Source organism: Pristis pectinata, chromosome X, assembly GCF_009764475.1.
Source record: "Pristis pectinata isolate sPriPec2 chromosome X, sPriPec2.1.pri, whole genome shotgun sequence".
In the NCBI taxonomy this organism is placed as follows: domain Eukaryota; kingdom Metazoa; phylum Chordata; class Chondrichthyes; order Rhinopristiformes; family Pristidae; genus Pristis; species Pristis pectinata.
The window spans coordinates 4,335,185-4,359,777 of record NC_067450.1 but is presented as its reverse complement, the minus strand read 5'-3'; the positions used below and the strand labels follow the sequence as shown (position 1 = coordinate 4,359,777).

The 24,593-nt window shown below is 38.8% G+C and overlaps 2 protein-coding genes across 7 annotated transcripts in view; both read right to left on the bottom strand.

The window, feature by feature from the left end:
* rps26 (ribosomal protein S26) overlaps positions 1-24,593 on the bottom strand; it is a 36,137-nt gene that overhangs the window by 7,640 nt on the left and 3,904 nt on the right. The gene's annotated exons all lie outside the window — the stretch shown is intronic.
* Positions 17,549-24,593, bottom strand: part of ikzf4 (IKAROS family zinc finger 4) — a 120,981-nt gene continuing 113,936 nt past the window's right edge. For 4 of the 6 annotated variants that reach the window (XM_052009451.1, XM_052009450.1, XM_052009455.1 and 1 more), the window contains 2 exons: positions 22,379-22,513; positions 17,549-20,915 (listed from right to left, as the gene is read on the bottom strand). In XM_052009451.1, the coding sequence (XP_051865411.1) occupies positions 20,191-20,915; positions 22,379-22,513 (860 nt within the window). In that variant the 3' untranslated portion in view covers positions 17,549-20,190. The remainder of the gene's footprint in view (positions 20,916-22,378; positions 22,514-24,593) is intronic. The other 2 variants (XM_052009452.1, XM_052009454.1) reach the window with 2 other exon arrangements.

Genomic DNA, 24,593 nt, shown 5'->3' with positions numbered 1-24,593 from the left:
GTCTAGAACAAGTGACAGTCACAAGTATACCAAAATAATTTCAAACTATTTCCAGCATATTATTCAGGTTAGTGCATACAGTTAACATTTAACTGTAACATTACCGGAGCATCCAGGCCAGAACTACCAGACTGTACAACAGCTTTTCCCCCCAGGCTGTCAGGCTCCTGAATACCCTGGAGGCAGTTTCAGACAAATGCTGCATCAAAAGCCCTGGTTTGCACAACGGCATACAAGAACATTGGCTGCTGCTGAACATGTTTATACATTTAGTGCAACACACTGAGTTCTGTATTTTCTTCGTCCAACTCGGTTTTGCACTAACCCTGCACTAATTTTGCATTCTGTATACACCATTTTTTTTTGCACTATTTGTACTTGCACAATTTTTGTGTCTGCATTTATTGTATGTCCTCTGTTCCATGTATGTCCTCTGTTGTGAGAGTCTGGGGGAAACGACATTTCGTTCCTCCGTGTGTTTTTATAGCATATGGGTGAATGACAATAAAGTATAACTTGACTTGATCTCTGGGAGACAATGGTGAGAAATGAAAATCATAGTGCTTACCCACAAAATGTGTCAAGTGCTTAAGCCACCTGCAGTGAGGTTTTCGACAATTGTGGCAATGATAACGTTCAGGCTTAGACTGATGGTTATCAAATTACATTTGTGTGACAAAAGTGCAGGGCAACAACCATCTCCAATGAGACTGTCCCTAACCACCTATTCTTGGCACTTAATGACATTACCATCATCAAATTTCCCACCATTAATGTCCTGGAGGTCACCATTGATCAACAATGTAACAAAACAAGCTTTTTTTTAATAAAAAACACTGTGGCTGTGGGTATTCTGCATCAGGTGACTGAATTCCAGACCTCTCCGAATTCCTTTCCACCAGTCACAAAAGTACAAGGCAATAATCTTCATTTGCCTAGGTGAATGCAGATCCAAATACTCTCAAGAATCTACAATGTCATCCAGGGCATAGTAGCCTGCTTAAGTGACACCTCATCCACCATGCTAAATATTCATTACCTCAATTACACACTGTCTGCAGTGTGCATCATCTATAAAATGCACTTGAGGAACTCACCATGAACAGAACAAATAGACACAGAAGGATATTATGCCTGCTCTGATCATAGTTGATCTTATGCCTCAGCACCACATATCCCAAGATTTCCTAATATCTAAAAATATCCAAACCTTCCTCAACAACACCTGCCAAACCTAAGACTTCTGTGTTTCTGGCTGGCACATGGGAACACCCCCAATTGCAGGTTCTCCTAGAAACTGAACACCATTTTGACTTGTTTTTTTCAATGTTACTGGGTCTAAATCCTGGAACTCCCTTACTCAACAGTACTGTGGCCGTGCCTTCACCAGAAGGACCACAGGACTTCAATGCAGTTTGTCACCACCAGCTTCTCAAGGGAATTAGGGATGAACAATGGATTGCTGGCCTTCCCGATACCTACAACCCATGAACATAAAACAAAGTGCACATACATGTTATAAATCCAACATGGAAAGTAGAGGAAAACAAAGACTTCATTGTATGAACAACTTTTTTTTTGAGGGAAGGTGATATTTTAATCAAGTATTGTAGAACATTAACTAATTTATCTAACTGCAAGCCCTGTTGCCTTTCAGTGGCAATTGTCATTAAATTTTGCAGCACAGAAACAGGCCCTTCGGCCCACCATGTCCGTGCTAACACTTTTGCCCGCACTAGGTCTGTATCCTTCAATGCCTTGCCTACAAGTCTGTCTAAATGTCTCTTAAAAGTTGTGATTGTACCTCATTCCACCATCTCCTCTGGCAGTGAGTTCCAGACATCATCCACTTCCTATGTAAAAAAACAACTTTCCCCTCAGATCCCCTTTAAAACTCCTTCCTCTCACCTTAAACCTATGCCTTCTTGTTTTTGATATTCCTTCCATGGGAAAAAGATATCTACCTGAACATAATTTTATACACCTCCATCAGGCCACTCCTCTGCCTCCTTCACTCCAGGGAAAACAAACCCAGCCTCTCCAATCTTTCTCCATAACTGAAGGCTTCCAATCCAGACAACATCCTCGTGAATCTATCTCCTCTGTGCTCTCTCCGGCGCAACCTCGTCTTTCCTATCTTGTGACAACCAGAACTGCACACAGTCCTCCTAGTGTCATGTTGCTAGTGTTTTGTAAAGTTGCAACATACTGTAATGTCCCAACTCTTATATTCTGTGTCCCATCCTATGAAGACAATCATGCCACATGCCTTCTTCACCACTCTATCCACCTGTGTTACCACTTTCAGGGAGCTCTGGATTTGAACTCCGGGGTCTCCCTGTTTATCAACATTCCTTAGCGCCCTACCATTTACTGTTTTTCTTCTTCCTCTACTTGACTTCACAAAATGCATCACTTTGCACTTGTTGGGATTAAATTCCATCTTCCAACACTCCACCCAGCTTTCCATCTGATCGATATCCTGCTGTGGCCTTAGACAATTTTGCTTGTGAATCTTTGTGTAGTCTGCAAACTTTTACACTCACATCCATGTTGTCGATATATATCGCAAACAACGAGGATCCCAACACCAAACCCTTCGGTACACCACTGGTCACAGACTTCTAATCAGCAACGCGTCCTCCACCATTACCCTTGCCTCCTATCACCAAGTCAATTGTGGACCCAATTAGGCAGCTCGCCTTGGATATGTGCCTTAACCTCTGGACCAGCCCACCACGTGGGACCTTGTCAGATGCCTGACTGAAGTCCATATAGACAACATCTACCCAGCTTTCAGCAATCTTCTTAGTTAGCTACTCAAAAAATTCAGTCAAATTAGTGAGGCAGGATTACCCCTTCACAAAGCCATGCTCTCACTGTCCCTGATCAGCACCAGCCTTACCAAATGTACACAAATCTTATCCCTTAGAATTTTCTCCAATAATTTCCCTACCACTGATGCGAGGGCCAACTGCCTGTAGTTACCTGGCTTATCCCTGCTGCCCTTCTTAAATAAAGAAACAACCTCAGCTATCCTCCAAGTCTTCAGTACCTCACCTCTGGCTAAAGATGATGCAAAAATCTCTGTCAGGGCCCCAGCTATTTCCTCCCCTGCTTCCCATGGCATTCTGGGATAGATCTCAGGCCAGGTTGCCGTGGGGTAGATATTACTTCAAATTATATGATAAATTGCTCTATTAAAATGATGGGGAAAGCCTCATGTTCAGGCTGAGCAGTCACTCAGGTTTCAGACTTCTACCTCAGCAATAGCACAAAGTCTGGTGTCTTATGGAAAGGAAGGAGGGACAGCAAGTACTTGGTGGAACTTTTAAAATATCATAAGCTTGCTAAATAAAGTTCATAAATTAAGCAATGCCATCCAATTAGTGTTTGCATTTTCTTCTGTAACTGTTCCACTGACACCAATCACTCTCTGGGACTATCCAAATTGTTATTATGAGCTTTCACAGCGTAAGCGGAACATTTAACCACAGGAGCATCGAAGGTAGATCCAACCCAATCCTCACCTGTAGTCCATACAGTTAAAGGCAATGAAGAATGGGAACCCATGTGGTTTTTCCTTCCTTAGTTGAGGAGGGTACGCCTGTCACCCAGCTTGATCAGCATTGATGGAGGGTGCACGTGGGACCTTTGTTCCCCAAGGGAACAAATAGAAGCTCTTTGAATTAAATGTGACTAAATGCATGTCCATTGTAAGATTATTCTGTTGCAATTAAACAGAGCAAGTGCCAAATTCCAACTACCACAGATTAAAAAACATTGTGAATTGAAACAGATTTAAATAACCTATGTATCTTTTTAGTGAAATCATAGAACCATAGAACAGTACAGCACAATACAGGCCCCTTCGGCCCACAATGTTGTGCCGACCTTTAAACCTCACCTAAGATTATCTAACCCCTTCCTCCCGCATTTTAAATTCCTCCATATGCAATGACAGTTACAGGAAGAAAATTTCTAAACTTACATTATCCAAATAACGTGCATTTATTCTTTCATCATATTCTACATATTATTTTTTTGAGCTTTAATATAGAACAGAAATAAAACTTTAGTTAAGTTAATTTCAAATATTTTCTTAGCTTATATGAGTGAAACTTTCTGCCTTAGTATCAACATTGCTCAACTGATAACTAAATGGTGTATGGTAGATATGGTCCCAGGTTGGGTCCCCATTCTGTGTGATGTTAGCCAATTAGAGCTTGGGCAGCAGCCAGCTCAACAGCACAGACTGAAGGGGCAAAATCAACTTGAGCTGTTTCTGATGGCACTCCATGAATCCTTACTGGAAAGTGTATGTTTGCAAAAACTGGAATAATGACCAGTTGGGACAGAGCTATGATGCTGTTCAGGTACATTCCCTGAATGACAAGTTAGGCAAAGTATCAGAGGGTAGCAGGTGCCCAAACCGTACCTCATGACCACCGTCTTCAGAAGGAGAGAAAACAGAAATGACATTATATGAACCTCATTATTGCCATTCTCCTTCTCTCAAAAAAACCCTAAAACACTGCAAATGTCTAAGATACATTTTCCAACAAGGGTTTCTCTATGACGATCAGCAGCAGGAACTAGTCTTTTGCCCAGCTCCCTCAGTTGAACCAACTGCATTTCCCTGATTGCTACCCTGAGATCAGATAATTCAGGAGGCAGAACTGAACCTGGCACCTGCCTGATCTGCTTGACACTAAACAGCACTTGGTGGATAATTTACCCATCGTTCCATCAGGAGAGATCTTAACCTGCAATTATACTGTGGTTCTTTGATTACCTTGAACATAATGAACCTAGTCAATATGCTATTTTTCAGTTCTCAATGTACTATATATTCCCACAAATCAGCCAGACAATTCTGCAAAAACACAGTTAATTGACAATAATCTCTGCAATAATAACCACTGCGGTAACTACTTGGTGTTTTTCTTTTTGGTGAGAAGAGTACATATTATGTACTAGGACTTTGTGGAAATGTCAAACTTAGATAACCATCATGATAAGTTGAAATCAGCTACCACATCAATGAGCCATTTTGAACATTATGGTCTGGTGTACCCAGGGACAGTAAAGATTCAGGGTGCACACATTCAACTGCAATAACAGACAGGTGTCAGATGTTAATCAACAATCCTGCTGCAGATGTTCATGCTGCAGCATTTCTGTGTAAACTAGTTTGAAAATTTGGCTCCTTGGGCTTTCAATTAACCCTTTCAAACCCCAATAGTTTCCTGATCCACCAAGTCTTCCAAAACTCACCAAATACATCATAATATCCCATTTGTTGGGAGGATCACAACAGATATATTCTTGTATTTGAAAATTAAGGCTTGGTGCTTTCATTACCTCTTTGATGATGAAGAATGCAAGTCTTGAATAGTCATGACCCAAAGCTTGTTCCTTCCACAATCCTCTCCACCATGGACTTGATCCAACCCATTTAATCTCCTGAGGATTGAATCTGGGATCCTTCAGGTCTGTATGGCTTAGTACCACAACACACCCAACCAAGTAACAAGACTTTTAATTTGATTTATATTAAAAAAAACTACAGTAAAACTTAAATCATCAATCCACCCCTTTATGCTGTTTTTGTTTGGAGAAGGACTGAAATGTGAGACATGTCCTTAAAATTCATGTCTTCAATTATAAAGTGACCACACATCATTAGCCATAAAGCACATGAAAGATGCTATGTAATAATATTTGGTCAACTTGTGCTTGGAGCAATTTTCATGGATGGGTTTGTTTTTAAATAAACTATCCAAATCAGACACATTGGTTCAATGACTTCTCAGATCATTCTATTTTACTGCATCGGTGTCTCATTCACACCAAGTTAGTAACTTTTCTGCTCTGGACAGAGGACCTGCAGCAATTTATGAGACTCTCATTTGTTACTCTTCCTGCTGAGAGGTGATACTTCAATTCCTTCAGCCTGAGCTGGATGCAAAACATTCTCAAGAGAGGAGTCTTCTATTGCATTACAACCCAAGACTGCTAATGTCAATCTGTTGATGGTGTTGGTGATGGCTTCCCAGTTTATTCTTTTCCAGTTGCATGGTTTAAGCTGACAGGAAAATTGGAATTCATCCATAGGCCAACCTCTGACAGATAGGATTCAAGCAGTGAATTTTGTGCTCAGCAAGATAAAGGACAGCAGTGGTGAAAATGGAAATTATCAACTTTTCACACCGTCAAATAGCCCAGCAAGGTGTTGTGCATGATAAATATAAAGTTATTTTTGCTTTTCCCAATAATAGCCTTCGAGCAACCTGCTCAAGTTTACCATTTTTACAACTGCCGACCTCATGGAGTGAAATGATCAGCTTATGAGCTATTTTGTGCTGTGGACTCACTAGAAACTGGACTGATGTTGAACAAATCTCATTTCTACTTGTAGGAGTGCTTACAGCCAGCAGGGAAGACACTTAATTTGAAGCTCAGCCCTGCACATCAGTACAAGTCTGCTAATCCACAGTGGCACCTGAAAACTCCTTTCTCTTAAGAGAGGCAGACAAGCTTGAGTCTCATTATTCCATATCTTCACAAGCATACATCTAAAATTATGCTTAAAATATCAACTCAAATTCAGGCTCAAATTAATTAAAATAAATGCAGAAATACACACCGTCAGGCAATTATAAGACTTTGTTAAGCTTTTTCCCAATTATTGTGCATTAGGTGCGGTTATGTTGAGGTCAGATTCATTTGAACCATAATGCTGACTGGTTTTGCCTGCAGTGCAATTGTAGCAGTTGTCTTCAGTATCTCCCAACATTACATCTTGAGGTTCAGTGGCAAAACTCGTAAGTCAGAAAACTTCAAGTTAAAACCCATCCCCAGAATTTAAGTCTATTATCAAGTTGTGTTGCATTGAGGAGATGCTGCATAGTCGGAGAAGGCATCTTTCAGATGAGTTGTTAAACAAACTGCTCTCTTTGGTGGACATAAATGGTTCCACAGATTATTTGAGAGCAGAAAGATTCTCCTCAGTGTCCTGGCTAACATTCTTCCATCGACACCAATAAGACCAAATTAATTAGCCATCTCATTTGCACTTTGTGGTACCTTGTGCGCAAAATGGTAACTGCATTTGCTTGTAAGAGTGAATGCACTCAAAGCACTTCAATATGTGAAGCAGATGGAATGTTTTTAAGAGATATAATTAAGCGCTACACAAATGCAAGATATCCCTCAATCAAAATAAATAATATGGTCTTTTATCTCATTGTTCTGAGTCCTTGTGCGCATATTGGCAGCCGCATTTGTCTATTTACCAATAAAGACTATACTACAAAAAGTGTGAAATCCTGGGATGTGAAAAAGACCATGTATGAAAGGTCTTTATTAGATTGCTCAAGAAAAAAAACATTGACACAGACCTCCTTGCACTTATGGTACAGATGTGGATATCTATTAGGCCACATTTATACAAAATAACGCGATCACAGACACACCAAGTCATGGGTAATAGTGTAATTTTGAAAATAATCAACTTGTCAACGGGTTCCTGAGTTTCTCAAGTTTATTTTAGTAGACCTTCAGCCATGACAGTACAAAACTTACAGTAGTTTTTCTCCAGTACACAAATATATATAATTATAATATAATACATGTACAAAGGCTCTGGAGCAGTTTTTAAAAGCAACATAATGCAATTCATATTGATCACAGGAGAAAAAAAAGTCAAGACAATAATGGTCTGTTATCGTACTTACACACGAACGTATACGTATAAGTCCATCAAGAAAACTACTGTAAAGAGGGACAGTGGAGTATTGCACTTGGAATTCCGTACATTGTATAAAAACACAAGATTCACGCATTTTAAACACGCTATGGGTCAGCTTTTTTGAGGCAGCACATCTTTATTAAGATTACATTTTACTGTCCTCAGACCAATTAACAGTTTCAAACTAAACAAAATTTACACCTACAGGTTAAAAAACTGCTTGCAAAAATCAAATCAGCAAGGTACAACGATTGCGATTATTTATAATTGATAGTCGATCCAGAAGTCAGTTTATCATTAATGTCATATTCACATTTTCATGAGGTATATAAGAATATGTGCATGTTATTTTTTTAATTAAAAAAATTGAAACTGAGGGACTGGGGCTTACCTCCATCCTTATCAGAAGTGGGTTTTTTCTTAGAATTTCTCTAAATAGCCAAAAGACATGCAGTATACTCCACTTTAGCATGTATCTAGTTTACATACTTGAAGTGTATAAAGTTTTAAAAATTTTTCCCTCCAAACAACGGAAGCTTTTTCTTTAGGTTAGTGAAGTATATGGTTAAGCAGTCCACACAAACACACAGTGAAATTAAAAGCAGAAAATAGTGGCAATATGCAGGTCAGTCAGCACCCCAAAAGATAAAGTTAGGTCCATTGACCTGCATTTGTACTATTTACGGTTCTTTAGGTTGCCAGCATTTCCACTTTTTATTTTTATCTATGCAGATGGTGCACAACTAAACTAAAATGTCTCATAAGCTCCCCACTGCAAATGAAAATGTTATCATTTGTTTAAATAAATCTTTTCAATCACTTAAAGAAATATACTTCAAGGCAAGCCTCAAAACCCAGGCGCTCTACTCTATAATTGACCAGTTCCTGGACACAAAAGCAAGATGCAAAGATGGATTTGCATTTTATATTTATTGTAATATAAATTATAAGGTCCTTCACAGTGCCCCTCAACTGCTGGGTCTTCAATCCATACACTACATCCTTTGCTGACCTCACTGATGAGGTACAAAAGAAAACAGCACCCTTTGCCAATATTGAGTATGTTTATAATATTTGCACAAACACAGAAGAAGAATGCTTGTACCAATCTTTCATAGTAATTCACCAGTTAAAACGGTGATAGACTGCCAATAAACCACACTCACGTCATTCAGCTCAAAATGCTCTTTAACACTTGACTGAAATGCAAGTGACAAAAATGCTGTCTACGAAGACAGCGATAAGATTTCATTTGAAGGAATCCTATCATTTATCACTGAAATCAGGTGACTAAACAACATTTATTCAGCTTTTCCATGCTCTCTATTCAGGACTGCGAAACTCCAAAATGGAGCACAGACAGAGCTTACTGACTTTACAGCTATCCTAAACCTGGAAGGAAGACTGCTAATGGTGCAAAATACAAAACATATTTTTCCTTAATTTTCAACAATAGGAACCGGTAGACAAAAGGGTAACGGACAATTATTTTTGAGCAAAATGCTCAAATGACAAGGTGTTTTTCTTGACTCTTGTATGTAGGAAGCAAGCATTCTCATCACGGGGATCAGGAAAAAGTGGGAGTGATCACTCTGACTATACCCCTGTAATACCGCTTAGGCATTTCTACAGCTTCCTTGCTGGGGCACGTCCTGGCCTGCACCTGCAGAAGGCCAAAGAGTGCTATTAAACTGAGTCAGGGTGTTCCCAGCCTGTGGGCTTACTTCCCAATAGTAACACTTGGTAGGCACCTTAGCACAAGAGTGCTAAGGAAAAGCTGATGCTGGGAAGTGCCACCAAATTATAGGAGGTTTTGAGGCAGGCCAAAGATCTGAAGTCAGTTAATACTAATTTTTTCTACCATGTTAGGTTAATAAGCCTCCATCATCAGGCAGAAGCTAGAAGCTGTTACAGGTCTGAGAAACCTGCAGCTGCTTGACCTTCCTGCATATCCCAAGGTCTACATTGTCCTGAAGCATTCCCAGGTCACTTACATGATCTGGGAAAGGAAGTATATGCAAGTGCAGGGTTCGATAAGTGTAGTGCACTTTGCATGTATTCAACATCTGGATACTGGACAGAGGGGAAGAAAAAAATCCTAAAAATTGTTAGTACATTTAAATCTTTAGAAACTGGAAGGTACCAGGATAAAGCTGACAAATACAATTATGTGAAAAATTCTAACAGTTCAAAGATAATAATGCAAGTTCTTTTAGTGCTAAACAGTTCAGCTGAATCCTGGAAAGGTCAGTTTTTGGACTGTAGCATACTATGTACTGTTCTTCAATGCAAGATAAGAATACCTTAGGAGAGTAAAGCTTTCAGCAATACATGGTTTAAAGTAGCAACATAGAATATCTGGGAAAACTACAGTGGAGAAATGTTTAAAACTTGTACAAAATCTGAGATGCATCTTTTATTGAAAGGCTACTTCTCTCATATCAGACAACATGTGCTTGATACTGACAGCAGAACATACTTGCAATAGTCTCAGATGTATCAAGAAGATCAAATGAGTTCTAATGAGAAGCGGCACAAGAATAATACTCCAAATGACAATGCACTGCACTCACTTAGATAGCAACTTTAAAAGGACAGCCGTGAATGGAGGTTAATATTTTCACGTAAAGCAGAAAACCACTTACAAGTGTACGTATATTTGAGACACTGCTGGCCACAGATTATTTTAAAGCATGCACTACAAACAAATCGTTTAAGTTGTTTTGGTACTATTTTGCCACACTCTCAAAATGAAGGATATCAATAACTGTGGAAATTCACTTTTGCATTATATGTATCAAATGCTGAAACTGAGCTCTCCCAGGTGAGGTATAAAAAGCCAGATTCAGAGTCGAGCTGCCATTATGACCCACTTTGCTATAATGCAAGAGCATTCCTTATTGCACCAGTGCAGGAGTTTTCATTTTTCGTATCATACTGTGTACTTGGAAATTTGCGCAGAGTTAATGAGAGTTTTATGCTACAGATTTGGGTCCACTAACATCTCAGTTAAGATGAACCAAATGTATTTCAAATAAAACCCTTATAGCTTGCTGAATAGAGAAACCAGTGTCCCCATAGCCTTGCCCTTACAAGTGAAGGTGCATTGTGTGCACCTTTGGCATTAACTTAACCTGAAACGTGTTAAAATTATTTTTTAGCTCATCACAAGTGTGGAGTGTTTCTCTTTTTCTAAAAAAAGGTAGTCTACAAAGCAAATCAAGTGCAGTCACAGTAAACCAGGCTATTTTCATACCAACCAGGACAAAGCAGCCCATTTGATTGGCATTTCAACCAACAACCTAAATATTTACTCCCTCCATCATGGCTTCTTTGACACTTGCCAAACTCACAAACTTGACTGCCCAAAAGGACAACAGCAGCAGATGCATGGGAACAACACCATCCACGGACATTCAGCCAAGTTGCATGCCATCCTGACTTGAAAATATGTTGCTGTACCTCAATCATCACTGCCTCCAAATTCTGGACCTCTCTGCTGAATATCACTGTGAGTATACCTACACCAGGATTTCAGCAGTTCAAGATGAAAGCTCATCATCATCTTTTCAAGCCCAATTAGAGAAGGGCATTAAATGCTGGCCTGGCTAGGAACACCCACATTCTGGCACAGGCTTGATGGTATTAATTGCCTTGTTATATAACAAAGGTTTTATGAATAAAATGCACCTTCCTGCTACATTTATTTCTTTAAACTAACTTCCAATGCTAACACTATTCCCAGAGCAGATTCATTAAGCTAGGAATACAGCTATTTTCCAATACAGCTTTCTAAGCAGAGGAAGACCGGAGTGTTTATCAGGAAACAAACAAATGCTGCACTACTATCCTTTTAAGTTTCAATTCACAATGAGGTAATAGAAAACCTCAAAGATACATCTCTTTGATCCACCATTCAGCTACACTTCAATTCTCCCTTCCCTAGACATTATTTTCCCATTTGTGAAGTACTTTGGAACAGTTTTTTTAATATTAAAAGCGCTATATAAACACAAGTAGATTTTGTTAAGAGTCACGAATCCAAAAGATCGTGTAAAATTAAGAGCAGCTATAAAACATGGCTAAAATTCAATTTACCCTCAAAAAATAAGACAAGTATTTGAAAATGATTTATAAATGTTACAGGATTATTAAGGAGGAAATTTTGAATAAAAATATTTTTGGTGTTTTAAGTGAAAAATGACAAATTCAGAGAATAATCAACTGACTGTAGAAGTGATCGATTATCAACTTAAGTAATTCAGCAAAACAACCACTAATCACTGCACCAGCTTTAAATATTGACAAAGTGCTTTGGAAAGCTGATCGAAAATGATTCAAGTTGTTAGCTCTCGAGTGCGTGACTTGCAAAAGCTTGATTACTTGAGAAATCAAACACTTTCTTGTATAAAACTACATCTTTTATACAAAGACCAGTGTTCCAAGGAAACACAGGTAGAACCACAGATTTATTTTTCTTTTATGATGTTTTATGACCTACAATCAAGAGGGCAAATTAAAATTGGTGACAATTTATAATTTTTTTACTGCAACATGCACACACACACACACAAACGTACCAGATGTTATTTGTGTTTTCTGTTCAATCGACATAGGGCTACAGTCACAGTAATAGTGCCCCTATTTTGTCTTTCTCATCAACTAAATACAAACGTACATACAATCAGTAGGTTGACAAACAAAAGGCTAAACAAAAGGAATAAAATTTCATTTAAAATACTAAAGATGAAAACGTTTGGGGTACTGCAAGACAAATGGATGCCATTTTTTGTTCCGCACAGGAGGAGTCTCAAGGCTTCATGACATACTATTGACTGGACTCAATAGTAATAATATTTCAACATAAAATCAAGGTTTTTAATTTTGGATCAAACAGCAAGGATAGAATGCACAAATCTTTAGAATGCAAAAATCACTTTATCCAAACTGTTTGCCCTCTACCTATAAATTGTTAGCCTTTATTTAAGGAGAGATCAGAAAGCATCAATTAAAGAATTGAGTGTCCCTGTTATGCAATTATTTAAACAGAATGCATCGGGTGACAATAATGAGACTGGTTGCCTGGTTTTTCATCACTAATTTATAACAAACTTGTAGTTTTATGCCAGGTATAATTTTTTGGGAAATACTATATCATGGCAAAAAAAACTACCAACATCATTTTTAGTTCAGCTCACATTGAGTTTTTTTTTCCTATCAGGGACTACAGCAACATCTACAAGTAACCTTCAACAATTCCTACCTTCTATATATTTTTTTTGATATGCCCTTTAAACATTTTTTTCCCCAAATTTATGACATTGAGCTTTAAGAGGTTCCTGCGCCCATTCCAACTTATATATCCAGAATTTTATACTTCCGTTCAATAAAGTTAAACTGAAGAAGCGATTCTAGATACAAACTAGGCCTTCAGGCTCTTGTTTGCACTTGTGCATGCATTGAGACCGACAATTTGATCCAATTCACACACAGGTCCAAGACAAAGTAATCAAAAAGCAAACACTGCAGATGCTGGAAACCTGAAATATCACCAAAGAATGCTAGAAATGCTTAGCAGGTCTGGCAATAACTGTGGAAGGAGAAACAAAATTAACATTTCAGGTTGATGACCTTTCATCAGAGCGAAATTATGGTAAAATAGTTCTGATGAAAGCCATCAACCTGAAATGCCAACCCTACTTCTCTCCCTACTGGTGCATATTTCCAATATTTTCTATTTTCACTCAAGTATTTGACATGTAGGTGGGATTCAACAATTTGAACCATATTCCCCCCTCGTGTAAATTTAAAAAACACACGACTTGTTTCTGCAGTTCATTTATCAGTCATAGATATTTGCCCTAAATGCTCAGTTGGGCTGTTCATCAAGATTATATACAAGCAGCAAGGCGCTGAATAATGTACACCATGTACTAATTTTTGGATCAAACACTGATACGTATAAAGGGAAAAGCTCTCAATTTCAAAAAGATTTTTGTTGCTGCTATTGGAAAATCTTGTTCTCTAGAGTATTGACTATTTTACAAAATGACCAGCAAACTATGGTAGTTGTTGAATATGGCAAATTCCAGCTGCAATAGCAACAATCACACTGGTTGTTGATCTGTGGCTTAATTTACATATTTTATAATCAAAAACAATTCTTTCCTTCCCACAGTAAGAATTTTTTTTTGCCCGATTCCATCCTTAAAGTTCATCTTTGTGTCTCCCACCCCCAAACCCCAGCCTGTTTTTTCTTGTCAGAAGAGGGTAAGAAACTGCAGATGGGTTTAGACATTGATGTGGGAATATTACTTTCAGTATAGATTAATGGTATAAGCACCACATCAGAACAGTATCAATCTAAACTCTTTGCCCCCCTTGAGGCTGCACACAGAAAGAGAGTGGGGCTGAGAAGAGTTCATAGAAAATAGACCACAAAAAATGTGCACCAAGCAATCTAAAATAATCAATGACACCATTATTGATAATGGCATGGGGTGCTCTGATAGCAATTTAAAAACCCCCAAAACTAGTACACAAGAGTAAGGGACTACAATACCTGAGGAAGTTCAAACAAACTATATTTTTGGTGCCTTGCTCAGCATCTTATACAATGCTCTTTGGAAAGGTTAGGGATGAATAATGGTTAGGGATGAATTTCTGCAACATATAATAAACACTTGTATATATTACCTTCCAGCAGGCAGATACCAAAGTACCTCAGTACCTGCCACATTGTACAGATTTTTCAAATTACCATTGGATCTGAAAACATTTACATTTCACATCTCCCACATTTAAAGGATCAGAATAAATCAAACTTCAGAAACAAATTCACTAAAACATGACATAAACACTACATATAATACAACAGCTTTAACAGAGAAGATGGAACCAACGGCAATAACTTTGCTGAGTTCACACAGCAGTGATTAATAATGCAAGCTTCATTCTGCCATCTGAGCACTTATTAATGTCTTATAATTCACTCCCCAGTACCCATCACTCTACAATACATTGGAAGTCACAACATATCAAATGGCCTTTTCAATGGAAGGGGGGGGGGGTGGGGTGAGGTGAGGTGTGGGGGGGGGGGGGGGGGGGGGGAAGGAGGAGCTGTTGTTGGAAGGTGGTATCTGCAGTGCTAAAATAAAAACACAGCCAAGGGAAGATCACTAGAGAATATCAGCACAAGATTTATTTTAAAAAAAACTGCAATAGCTGAGTGACTCAAATGTCACTCTCTCTCCACCTGAAACTTTGAGTCCAGTTTGGACTGCAAGGGTTAACTTCTCATCAACCAGTATTAGACCTGTTTATCTACATCTGGTCTCTGGTAGTTTGAAGTTTTAATATTTTTCTCTGGAGACAATTACCCAAATTATAAATATCTTAAATTGAAGCTACAAGGATGAAACAGTTGACTGCTATCTGGGAAGAACCAAGCTCACTTCTTAGTCTTGATTCTTACCCATACTTGGACTTCGACAGGCTGAACAGAGACATTTGAAGTACACTGCAAGCTTTCAAGATGTCTAATGCACAAATTCAGGGGGGATGTCCATAAAGCTAGACACCTTAACAATGGGAACAGGCACAGGAAAAAAAACTAAAGATAATTACAAATCAATGTATTTCTGAGCATCTAAGGCTGTAAATGCCCCAAAGATGCCTTTCAACCTGGACTACTTGCCTTTTCACAACTTGAGAGCACATTGGTTATTTTATTGGGTTGCTGTTTTTCATGCGTAGCGATACACAAATTCCGAACAGCAAAATAAACCTCACAGGCGTACAGAAAAGTTAAATATGGAAGCTAGTTGTGAAAATCAAAATGCCACATTTACCAAAAAGAATCTTGATGTTAAACATACATAATTAAAATATGGAAGGACAGAGATTGAAATCTCTTTGTGCAAAATTCAGTAGCACGCTTTAGCCCATTGAAGGTTTAATATTGCAGATCGAAGTGCTTCATCAAACCAACAGCCCAAATAATGCCCAAATCTTGTGTTAATGAGTTGGTACTTTTTTTTTTAAAAGTTTCATTGGAAAAATAATCAAGAGACCACAGTTGGTGGGGTGGGGAGAAACTCCTTTCTTGCATGTTTCTGATCATCTCCTTTATTTTTCACACATACACAATGGTTTTACAGTCATGCTCTTGCAAATTGATTGAAAAAGCCCTTGCAGCCACAAGGACATATTCACCACAATCGAACTCCATTGTGTGCACGGTGACATGCAAGTCACTCATGAACCAAGTCTTATATACTCATCAAATAAGCTCACTGTCCAGAGTTTCTTCAATGATCTTCAAATTATTCCCAAGATCATGAAGCCAATTGAATTTTTTTTATCCCAATTTTATGAGGGTAGGAATATGGTGGCGATTTGAATTGCAAGATTTCTTTGTGTGTATTTAGATGTGCAAGACAGTGGAAATTGATTTAGAAAGTGGAGTAAAACCTGCTGGAAGGTCACAGCAGTTACTACAAAGTCAAAAAGATGAAGTTATGCAGAAAAAGTTGATCTTCACTGAAGCCAAGATTTATCACAGTTTTGATGCAATGGTTTTGGGAAACACTTTATTCATAATGGTTTGCGCAACTCTGAACACTTTCAATACAGAGAAAACAAAACTAAATGGTGCTGCAGGTAAAAGCTGCAAGGCACTGTCTCACAATCAGAAATCTATTTTTTTCTAAAAACATATTCAACCAAGTCCCTTTAATTAAAGAAGAATAGGATTGCATCTGCTCATCTCTGGTGTGGACAGTGATACAAGTGTGACTAGGTAGGGCCAAACGCTCCAACCAGATCCACGCATTATGATCCATAGTCCCACATGGGTTTGAAAAATACACAAAGATTACAAATACAAAACATATTACTATGTTCTATAATTAAAGGCACAAAGGCTATTTGTTTCAAGTTATGATTTTGAAAGTGCTTCAAGATGAAAAATAGACAAATTGTGAGTTAAACTTGAAAACAAGTTTCTTTTACATGATAGATGGCATCTACTGGATTACTAATAATGGGTAAAGGCCCCTGATTAATAGGGAAAAATGCTAAATGCAATCGAGTCCAAATGTACATCACCTGATTCAGACACTTACTGGACTGCTGGTTTGGTGCAGGCTTTCCTCCTTTAGATCTGCTCAATGCTACAATAAACAATTTTGGAAGTGATGCTTATGGCCAGCTACAGCCAGAGCTACATTGCCTTGACAATGTGGCCAGATTCCAAGCAATCAAATATGCTGATTCTACGAGGGCAGAAGCCCCCCCCCCCTTGGTAAATGCTCGACCACTCTTGCCTTTTGCAGTAGGATTGCAGGTTTAGCGCAACACTTAATTTGCAAGAAAACAATAGTACCATTAAGCGACATGAGAAGCATAAAAAAGGCGCGAAAAAAGCATGTGGAAAAAAAATGAACTTATAGTCTCATGCACAAACATCTCCTACATTGAACCATCCACCACCATTGCCTCGGATTTCCTGTTGTTCGAAGCAACCTGCTGTCTTAATTTCCACAAGCAGCAACTTTTTATTTTTAATTTTATTAAAAGGTTGGTTCAGAAATAATGACCACATATTTAAAGTTTGCTCCCTTTGCATCTAACTCAACTGATACAGAATAATGAAATTCATTTCCTGGTTTCTGTCCCAACAGCTTAGAGGACTGTAGCAATTCAGGGACTCAAGCTCCCCCTTGACATAATTTGCAGCCAGTCCCATTCCTTCAGAGACCAGAACCCAAGATTGTATCAGAACTTGGGGGGGGGGGGGGGGGGGTATAAATTTCTACTAATGCAGCAGGGCTCCTTAAAGTAGATCTTGAATAAATGTACTTTGCACAGATTAAACACTTAAATCTTAAAAGTGTGCTTGAAATCACAAGCAAAAGAAAATGAATTGTGACATTGGATCTACAGAAGAAATAGGAAGCTAACAAGTGTGCAACATACTAATGTGCAAAGACAATTTAAATAAACAAATTCAGAAAATAATTCTAGAAGTGTCAGTTCAAAAGAAATTAATTAAATAACTGAATATCTGATAAAAACTAGGGTTGGACAAAAAAAAATCTACAACCCATCAAGTCCCCCTCGCAAGCTATAATCTAGAATTTGCCCTGGTGTCTTGGAAACTGATGATGTCACAGAGTTTCCTTCTTTACAAAAATCTATCAACTCCATAAAACCATTTTGAATAAACTCTTACAGATATTTCACAATGGCTGTGTGTATTCATCCAACATTCTTTACTAAAGACATACAGAATGCAAAGTCTTCTCCCAGTTCTCTTCATTCTTTTTCTCCCCTCAGCAAAGGAAAATTTTCCTGCATCTCACTGGAGTGGAGCAGCTGACAATATCCAACTCCCACAAGAGGTCACACCCAGTCAGCAGACTGAGAACTGGTTACCATTCACCATTAATGTGACCGATATGCCTCAGCCACGGACTTGAACCTACAACCACAGGAGTGTGAAGTTTTTACACTACAGAATTTTAAAATTATAAATATGAATGCAGACACTATTTAAAAGTCAACATTTGGAAAAGTCTTTTTAATAGACAAGAACACATTAATTGCTTAAAATATATTAACCCTCTGCCTGTAAACCTTATTTGGTCCAAAGTAAAATATTTATTATATGATTAAAGTTTTAAAAACTGCACATTTCTAGATAAACACCCAGACTTCATCACAGCTTCTTGTACAAATGCTGCTCCAGTGTTGGTGAGCATGAACACAGATGGCTACCTCTTCCCACAGAGTAAGCAGCACTGCAGTGTTTCAGCCAAAAACTAAAGAAACTCAACATGCACATGGTAGTTACTGGATTGGAATACTGACTTTGGAGAAGGTTTGAACTTCAGAAAGTATACACATTAACTGTACTGTCAGGCCAAAAGTCAACATTTTATGCAAACAGGGCACTGGTGCTTTCAAGCACGGAAAGTACTGAACAACAGAAACCATCATGCACCAGTAAGACTGAGCATTTCAATTTGTGTACACTTTCTTAGTGGTTGGCGACACTGTGACATCATCAAACAGCTTGGTGAGAGGAAGGGGAATAAGGAAATATTACTTAGCTATCACCATTAGCCACCAATTCAAAGCCTCTCACCAGCCAAGGTTGCGTCATGGTAGTTATTAGATCCAACAGCTAGAACGAGGTAGTTTGGATTGCTTATGACACTAATTTCATAAATTGTCCGATTTCACCACAATAGCTCCTCAAATTCCACTCTCACGCCCATGGCTTAGTTACCCTGCATATTGCCAGGGTAGTCTGTGGCTCAGCATACAGGCTGGTCATTTGACACAGAACTAGATGGTGCATTGGTTCAACCCAGGATTTGTCAAACTCACCACACTGACAGTAGGCAAGTACATGTGAACCATTGACAGGATATGAATTTGTAACCACAGTGACAAAGGAGGCACATTCACTACTACGTTATTGGGCATCTTCAAACTGAAGCAGATAAAATCTGTTATTTTGTAAGGGTTACTCTTGCCAACAAATTAGAACTGAGCCTGTGCCTACCCCTCCCTCCCCAAAATGCTATTACAGAATCTGGCTGGACACCCTAATTGTGTAACTGATAGCCAAGTCACGTTGGTCTGGGATTAATCCACAGTTTTTGAACTGGTTTTAAGAAAACAATTACAGGCATCATCTCTTTCATCATAAAAAAATGTCAAAATTGCCAAGATGTTTAGATAGTTCAACTCCTAACCTCATTAGTTTAAAAAAAATGGGCATTTATAAAATATCAAACTTCAAAGACAAATTCCACAAAGGCATAAACATAGGTAGTTCTCTTTGATGCATGTCATTTGGATAAATTACTGCTACTTATCTAGGTTAAGAATTCATACGACACTAAAAAGGGTCAGTAGTTTCCACTGGATGATTCTCTTCTAAAGTTACACAAGGTCTTTAGGATTAAAGAACAGTTGAACGCTTAATTATCTATAAGGTTAAAACAGAGTTGAATCCCATTAATTGGGAAGCTTTGATAGGAATTGAAGCCTCATTTTGAATTCACCTATTACATAAAACCCACCTACACTGCCTTTATATACATTACAGATAAATCAGTGCTCGGAAAAAAGTACCATAATCTGAATATTCATTAACTGTAAAATTGGGCCCCTAGAAATATGGATTTTTCCTCCTCTGAAATTCAACAGAAGAGAATTTAAGCAAGCATATTTTTTGTCAAAGATGCAACAAAATATTCCAGATGGAGAACACTTAGTTTTATTTGGAGCCGAATTTAACCCTCGTTTATTCTGTAGATTAATCCCTGAAAACAATTATCTTGTCCAACCCTAGTAAGAACACCTCCTTCTTTAGATGAAGTCAGTGCAAGGGGAGTAGAAAAGTGTAGTCCATGTGGCCCTCTCTAACTCACTTTATGTTCTCCTCGGACAATGTGTGAGGAGAACTCGTACCGATCTTGGCTGTGGTGGCCGCAGATGTTGCACTCAAAAGGGTCTCTGAATCCATGGCAACCCATGTGTATGGTAAACATTACATGGTCAAGAAAGAGAACCCGGCAGTGGTTACAATTATAAGCCTTAACTTGTTCTCCATCTTCATTTAAGACTCTTAGGACCTCTTTGGCTGAGCTTTGAGCTGCTTTGGCAGATGATGGAGGCTCCTGTGCCTTTGGGTCCTCTTTGGAATAGGCCGGGCTTTGCCTTGTGACATAGTTACTAGGGAAAGCATGGGCATTCCTGTCTTCATGGCTGCTTTCTGTATCAGTGGAATCATGACAACCATTGCTTGGAGATACTCCAAGCTCTACCAGTTGATTTTTTGCTCTAGAATTCAGATTTTCTGGCATGTCTTCATGACTTTCTGCTGCCTCTCGACTTCCCTGTGCCTCAGCTCGGCTGTGGATGGGATGTACATGCGAGTAGACAGCACTGATCACGGGCGTGATCTCCGGCAAACAACTGGTCATGGGCAGCCTTGGAGGCCTCATTGCTTCTGTTCCTAGATAGGACAGTGCACTGCCCAAATTCTGGTCCATGGGGTGAGGAGCCATCATCTCTACATCCTTCTCAAAACTGGAGTTCATCTCAAAGTGAACATCAGATAGGTTGAGGCGCATGTGTTTATCACCTGAAAAGAAAGGATTAGGGTTTAAAATCAGAAAGCACAGAAAATAAATCAGCCAGGAAATCAAAAGGTAAACTTAGTTTACAATCAACACCCTCCCAGCCACCAATTCTGTTGGATCCACATGCTTACAATAAAATTTCACAATTCAGGCAGCACTGTGGTGTAGCAAGTCGGCTGCTGCCTCGGCTCCAGCAACACAGGTTCAATTCTGACCACGGGCATTGTCTGTTTAGAGTTTGCATATTGTTCGCATAAGTGGCAAAGGAACCAAAAGGGGAGTTGATAGGCACATGAAAGAGAATAAATTGCAGGGGACTGGGACTGGGACTAATGGAATTACCCTGCTGGAAGCAGACGTGGACCAAATGGGTTTAAGTAATTCAGGTTTCACAGATGGTAACAACTGAAATGCTGGAAATATTCAGATTAGGCAGCAGCAATGCAGAGGTGAAAGGTCATTGACCTGAAACATTAACTTTGTTTCTCTCTCCACAAATGCTGCCTGACTGCTGAGTGTTTACAATAGTTCAGCATCTGTAGTTTTTTTTGCTTTTCAATAACTGAAACTACCCATTTCCAAATTCAATTACAAAGTCATCAATGTAACAGTTAAAATGTATTGAATATTGTTCTGATATTCATTCAGAAATACAAATGGCCTTCAAGACTAAATGGTCTTGCCATTAAATTGATCCTGTCAAAGCTCAGGATCAAGAATTACCAAATTCTTGTTGGGGTTTGTTTCACCAACACAATGAAAATATCTGCAAAAGCAAAGTACTTTGAAATCATGATCTTTGAAATCAAGGAGAATTAGTCTGTATAGTAGTCAGAGAAATATGGATAAACCAGACTAAGATTAGACAATGGTCAGGAATTCAACTTTGAAATAGCCCTGAAATCAAAAAATAATCAAAACTTATAAATACAATCTAAAGGCAACCAGGAAGATTTCACATTTCTACTTGTCGGTGACAGAAGACTTCAGAAACAAACATAATTCCTCCAGATTTACAGAGTCACAGAAGATCCTACTCTAAATCCAAACAGAAGGTATTTTGGACAGTGGATGATTAAAATACCCTTTCATTTGGATGCAGGACATTAAAAAACTTGTGATTTTGCTGAAAATTGCATTGCCTACACAATAAAATCCAAATTTGTACTTTTGGAAAGCCCTAAACCAAGAGTGTGTGCATCCAGATTACTGTAGTGGATTAAGCAGAATGCACTGAATGGCATTGTTTAATTTGTACATCAAAGTACAAGAAACTGAAGGATCCAGCAGTTTGCTTTCTGTAGGGCTGAGTTCCTCTGAATTTAGTTGCAAATATAGAAAGACATTTAAGAATGCTTGCCCATCAGCAACACAAAGGTTCAAGACACGTGGAAATAGTTGTACAAACCCTAACCATCCACTGTCCTTCTGGGGCATTTAAGCAAAAAAATACATAAGCTCTTACCAACAAATTTCTGTGGAGTAGATCTTTTTCTTTTTGCAATGCTGTTAGCAAGCCTATCTATAAAAGAAGGCCTGTCAGGGGCCGGCTGAAGGATATGGTCAGGCATCACATCGATGTCACGGCTCTCCTCCCCTGCTGATGAGAGAAAGCACCCTAAAATCTGGTGATCAACTGATGCACATTGTACAGCCAGCATTGGGAATAACAGTGGAACTTGCTTTGAACCAGCTTTAGCGATCATTTTATACTGCACAACCGGTTAAGTTCCTGTTAAGGAATTCCACTTTGGCAATAAGGATAATCAGAGCTCCATTACATTTTACAAGGCATTTTGCGCATTTGCGCCATAATTAAGGAGGACAAAGAACTGTCGGCAATTCCATAGTTCTGCCAGCTCCTAACTGTAATTGTCCAAGGGTGTCATACAAGCAGAATTCATTTTAGTTTTCTTTATAGAACAGTGCAGCATACGAGATATGCAACATGAACCCACATGGAGGGCACTCACAGCATTCACTCAAAATGGCATGCATTCTCAATGCAGTTACAGGTTATTAATTTATTTCATTTGAGCCAGCGCCAGGTCTTAACTAGGTCCTTTGTGAGATGAGTTTGGACCACTTCAACCTAGTTTCAAGGTAGCTATGGGCCCACAGCACAAAATTGTCCCTAATTCAACACTTACAGGCCATAATGATTGCTGGTGTGGAAAGTGGAAACATTCCCACAGGTCACCTTTTGATGCTTAAGTGCCAAGGAACAGAAGAGACTTGCTTGGGTGTGCTCGATGCCAATTCTGGGTGGAAAATGCTCCACTCCCCAGCTTGAACATCTTTTACCTTGATGAGAACTAAATTCATCTGAAACTTTTCAATAACAAAATTATGGAGTTTGAACAAATGAGGATAAACTTTGTTGGCACTAAATATTTAAAAACAAATTTTAGTCTCCATTAAAGACATTAAATTGAGAAAGGTTCTGAAAATAAAGGAAGATCATTAAAAGATTGGAACACCCAATTCTTGTTGGTAACATCCTAAATAATTCTTTACCAATGAATTCTCCAAGGCCTTTCCAGTTTCTTTAAAAAGCTACAAATAAGACAAGAGCCGCAAATTTGTATTGGTCATTATAGTTTTGAATTCATAGCACAGTTTATTTCATTAATGCTATACAGGTTGGCTTGCAATAGTTTGGACCACACTAAACTGAAACAAGTCCAAGCTTGATTTCTGGTTTGGACTAAAAGCAGGGTTGTCACAGCTTTGGAGAGAAGAGTGGAGGAAGGGAGGAGAGAGGAGATGTTAGGGTCCCTGTTCCTAACTACAACTCCTGCTTTACTTCACACAAGGAAATGCCAAAGCATTGGATAACGGGCAGCACCAAGCAAGGAAACTGGCAGGAGGAGGGGTGATTCCATACTGAATTTAAACTTTCATTGACAACCAAAGACTTGTCTTTGAGCAGTAACAAATTTCTTACTTTTCGTAGATTCATAGAGTTATTGAGTTGTAGAGAAAGGGGCCCTTTGGCCCAACTCATCCATGTCGACCCAGATGCCTATCTACACTAATTCCATTTGCCTACATTTGACCCACATTCCTCTAAACCTTTCCTATCCATGTAACTGTGTAAATGTCTTTTAAACATTGTAATTGTACCTGCCTCTACTGCTTCCTCTGGCAGCTTGTTCCATATACCCACCACTCTGTGTGGAAAAAGTTGCCACTCTGATCCTCTTTAAATCTTTCCCCTCTCACTGTCAGTATTTTTCAGTATTTATTTGTTAACTTAGTATTGCTTAGTGCATGAAGAAAACCAGTAAACACATTAAATAACAGTAATGGAAAATTTGATCCAAAGGCTTCAAGGTGGTTGTAACATAAAACATACCTTCAAGCCAAACAATGGACCCACTCTATGCTGCTCTCCATTTGGGTGCAAATGGTGGGTTGGTCCCAATTTTGTTTTGATTCCCCCTCCAACTAATCTCCCCTAAAGTGCTTGGACGCACCAGGCATCCTTTGCAAGTTCTGGAGAGCTTGCACTTTCGAAGAAAACATCATTTCATTTTTAAGTGGCTGTTCTTCAGGGATAAGCCTAGATTGAATGTTAATTGGGTTCATGATAGTCTTTGCCATAGTTTCATAGTTAAGCACAGGACAGCAATCAGAAGCAGGAACCATGGCTGGTATTTCCTGTCTCTAAACATGGG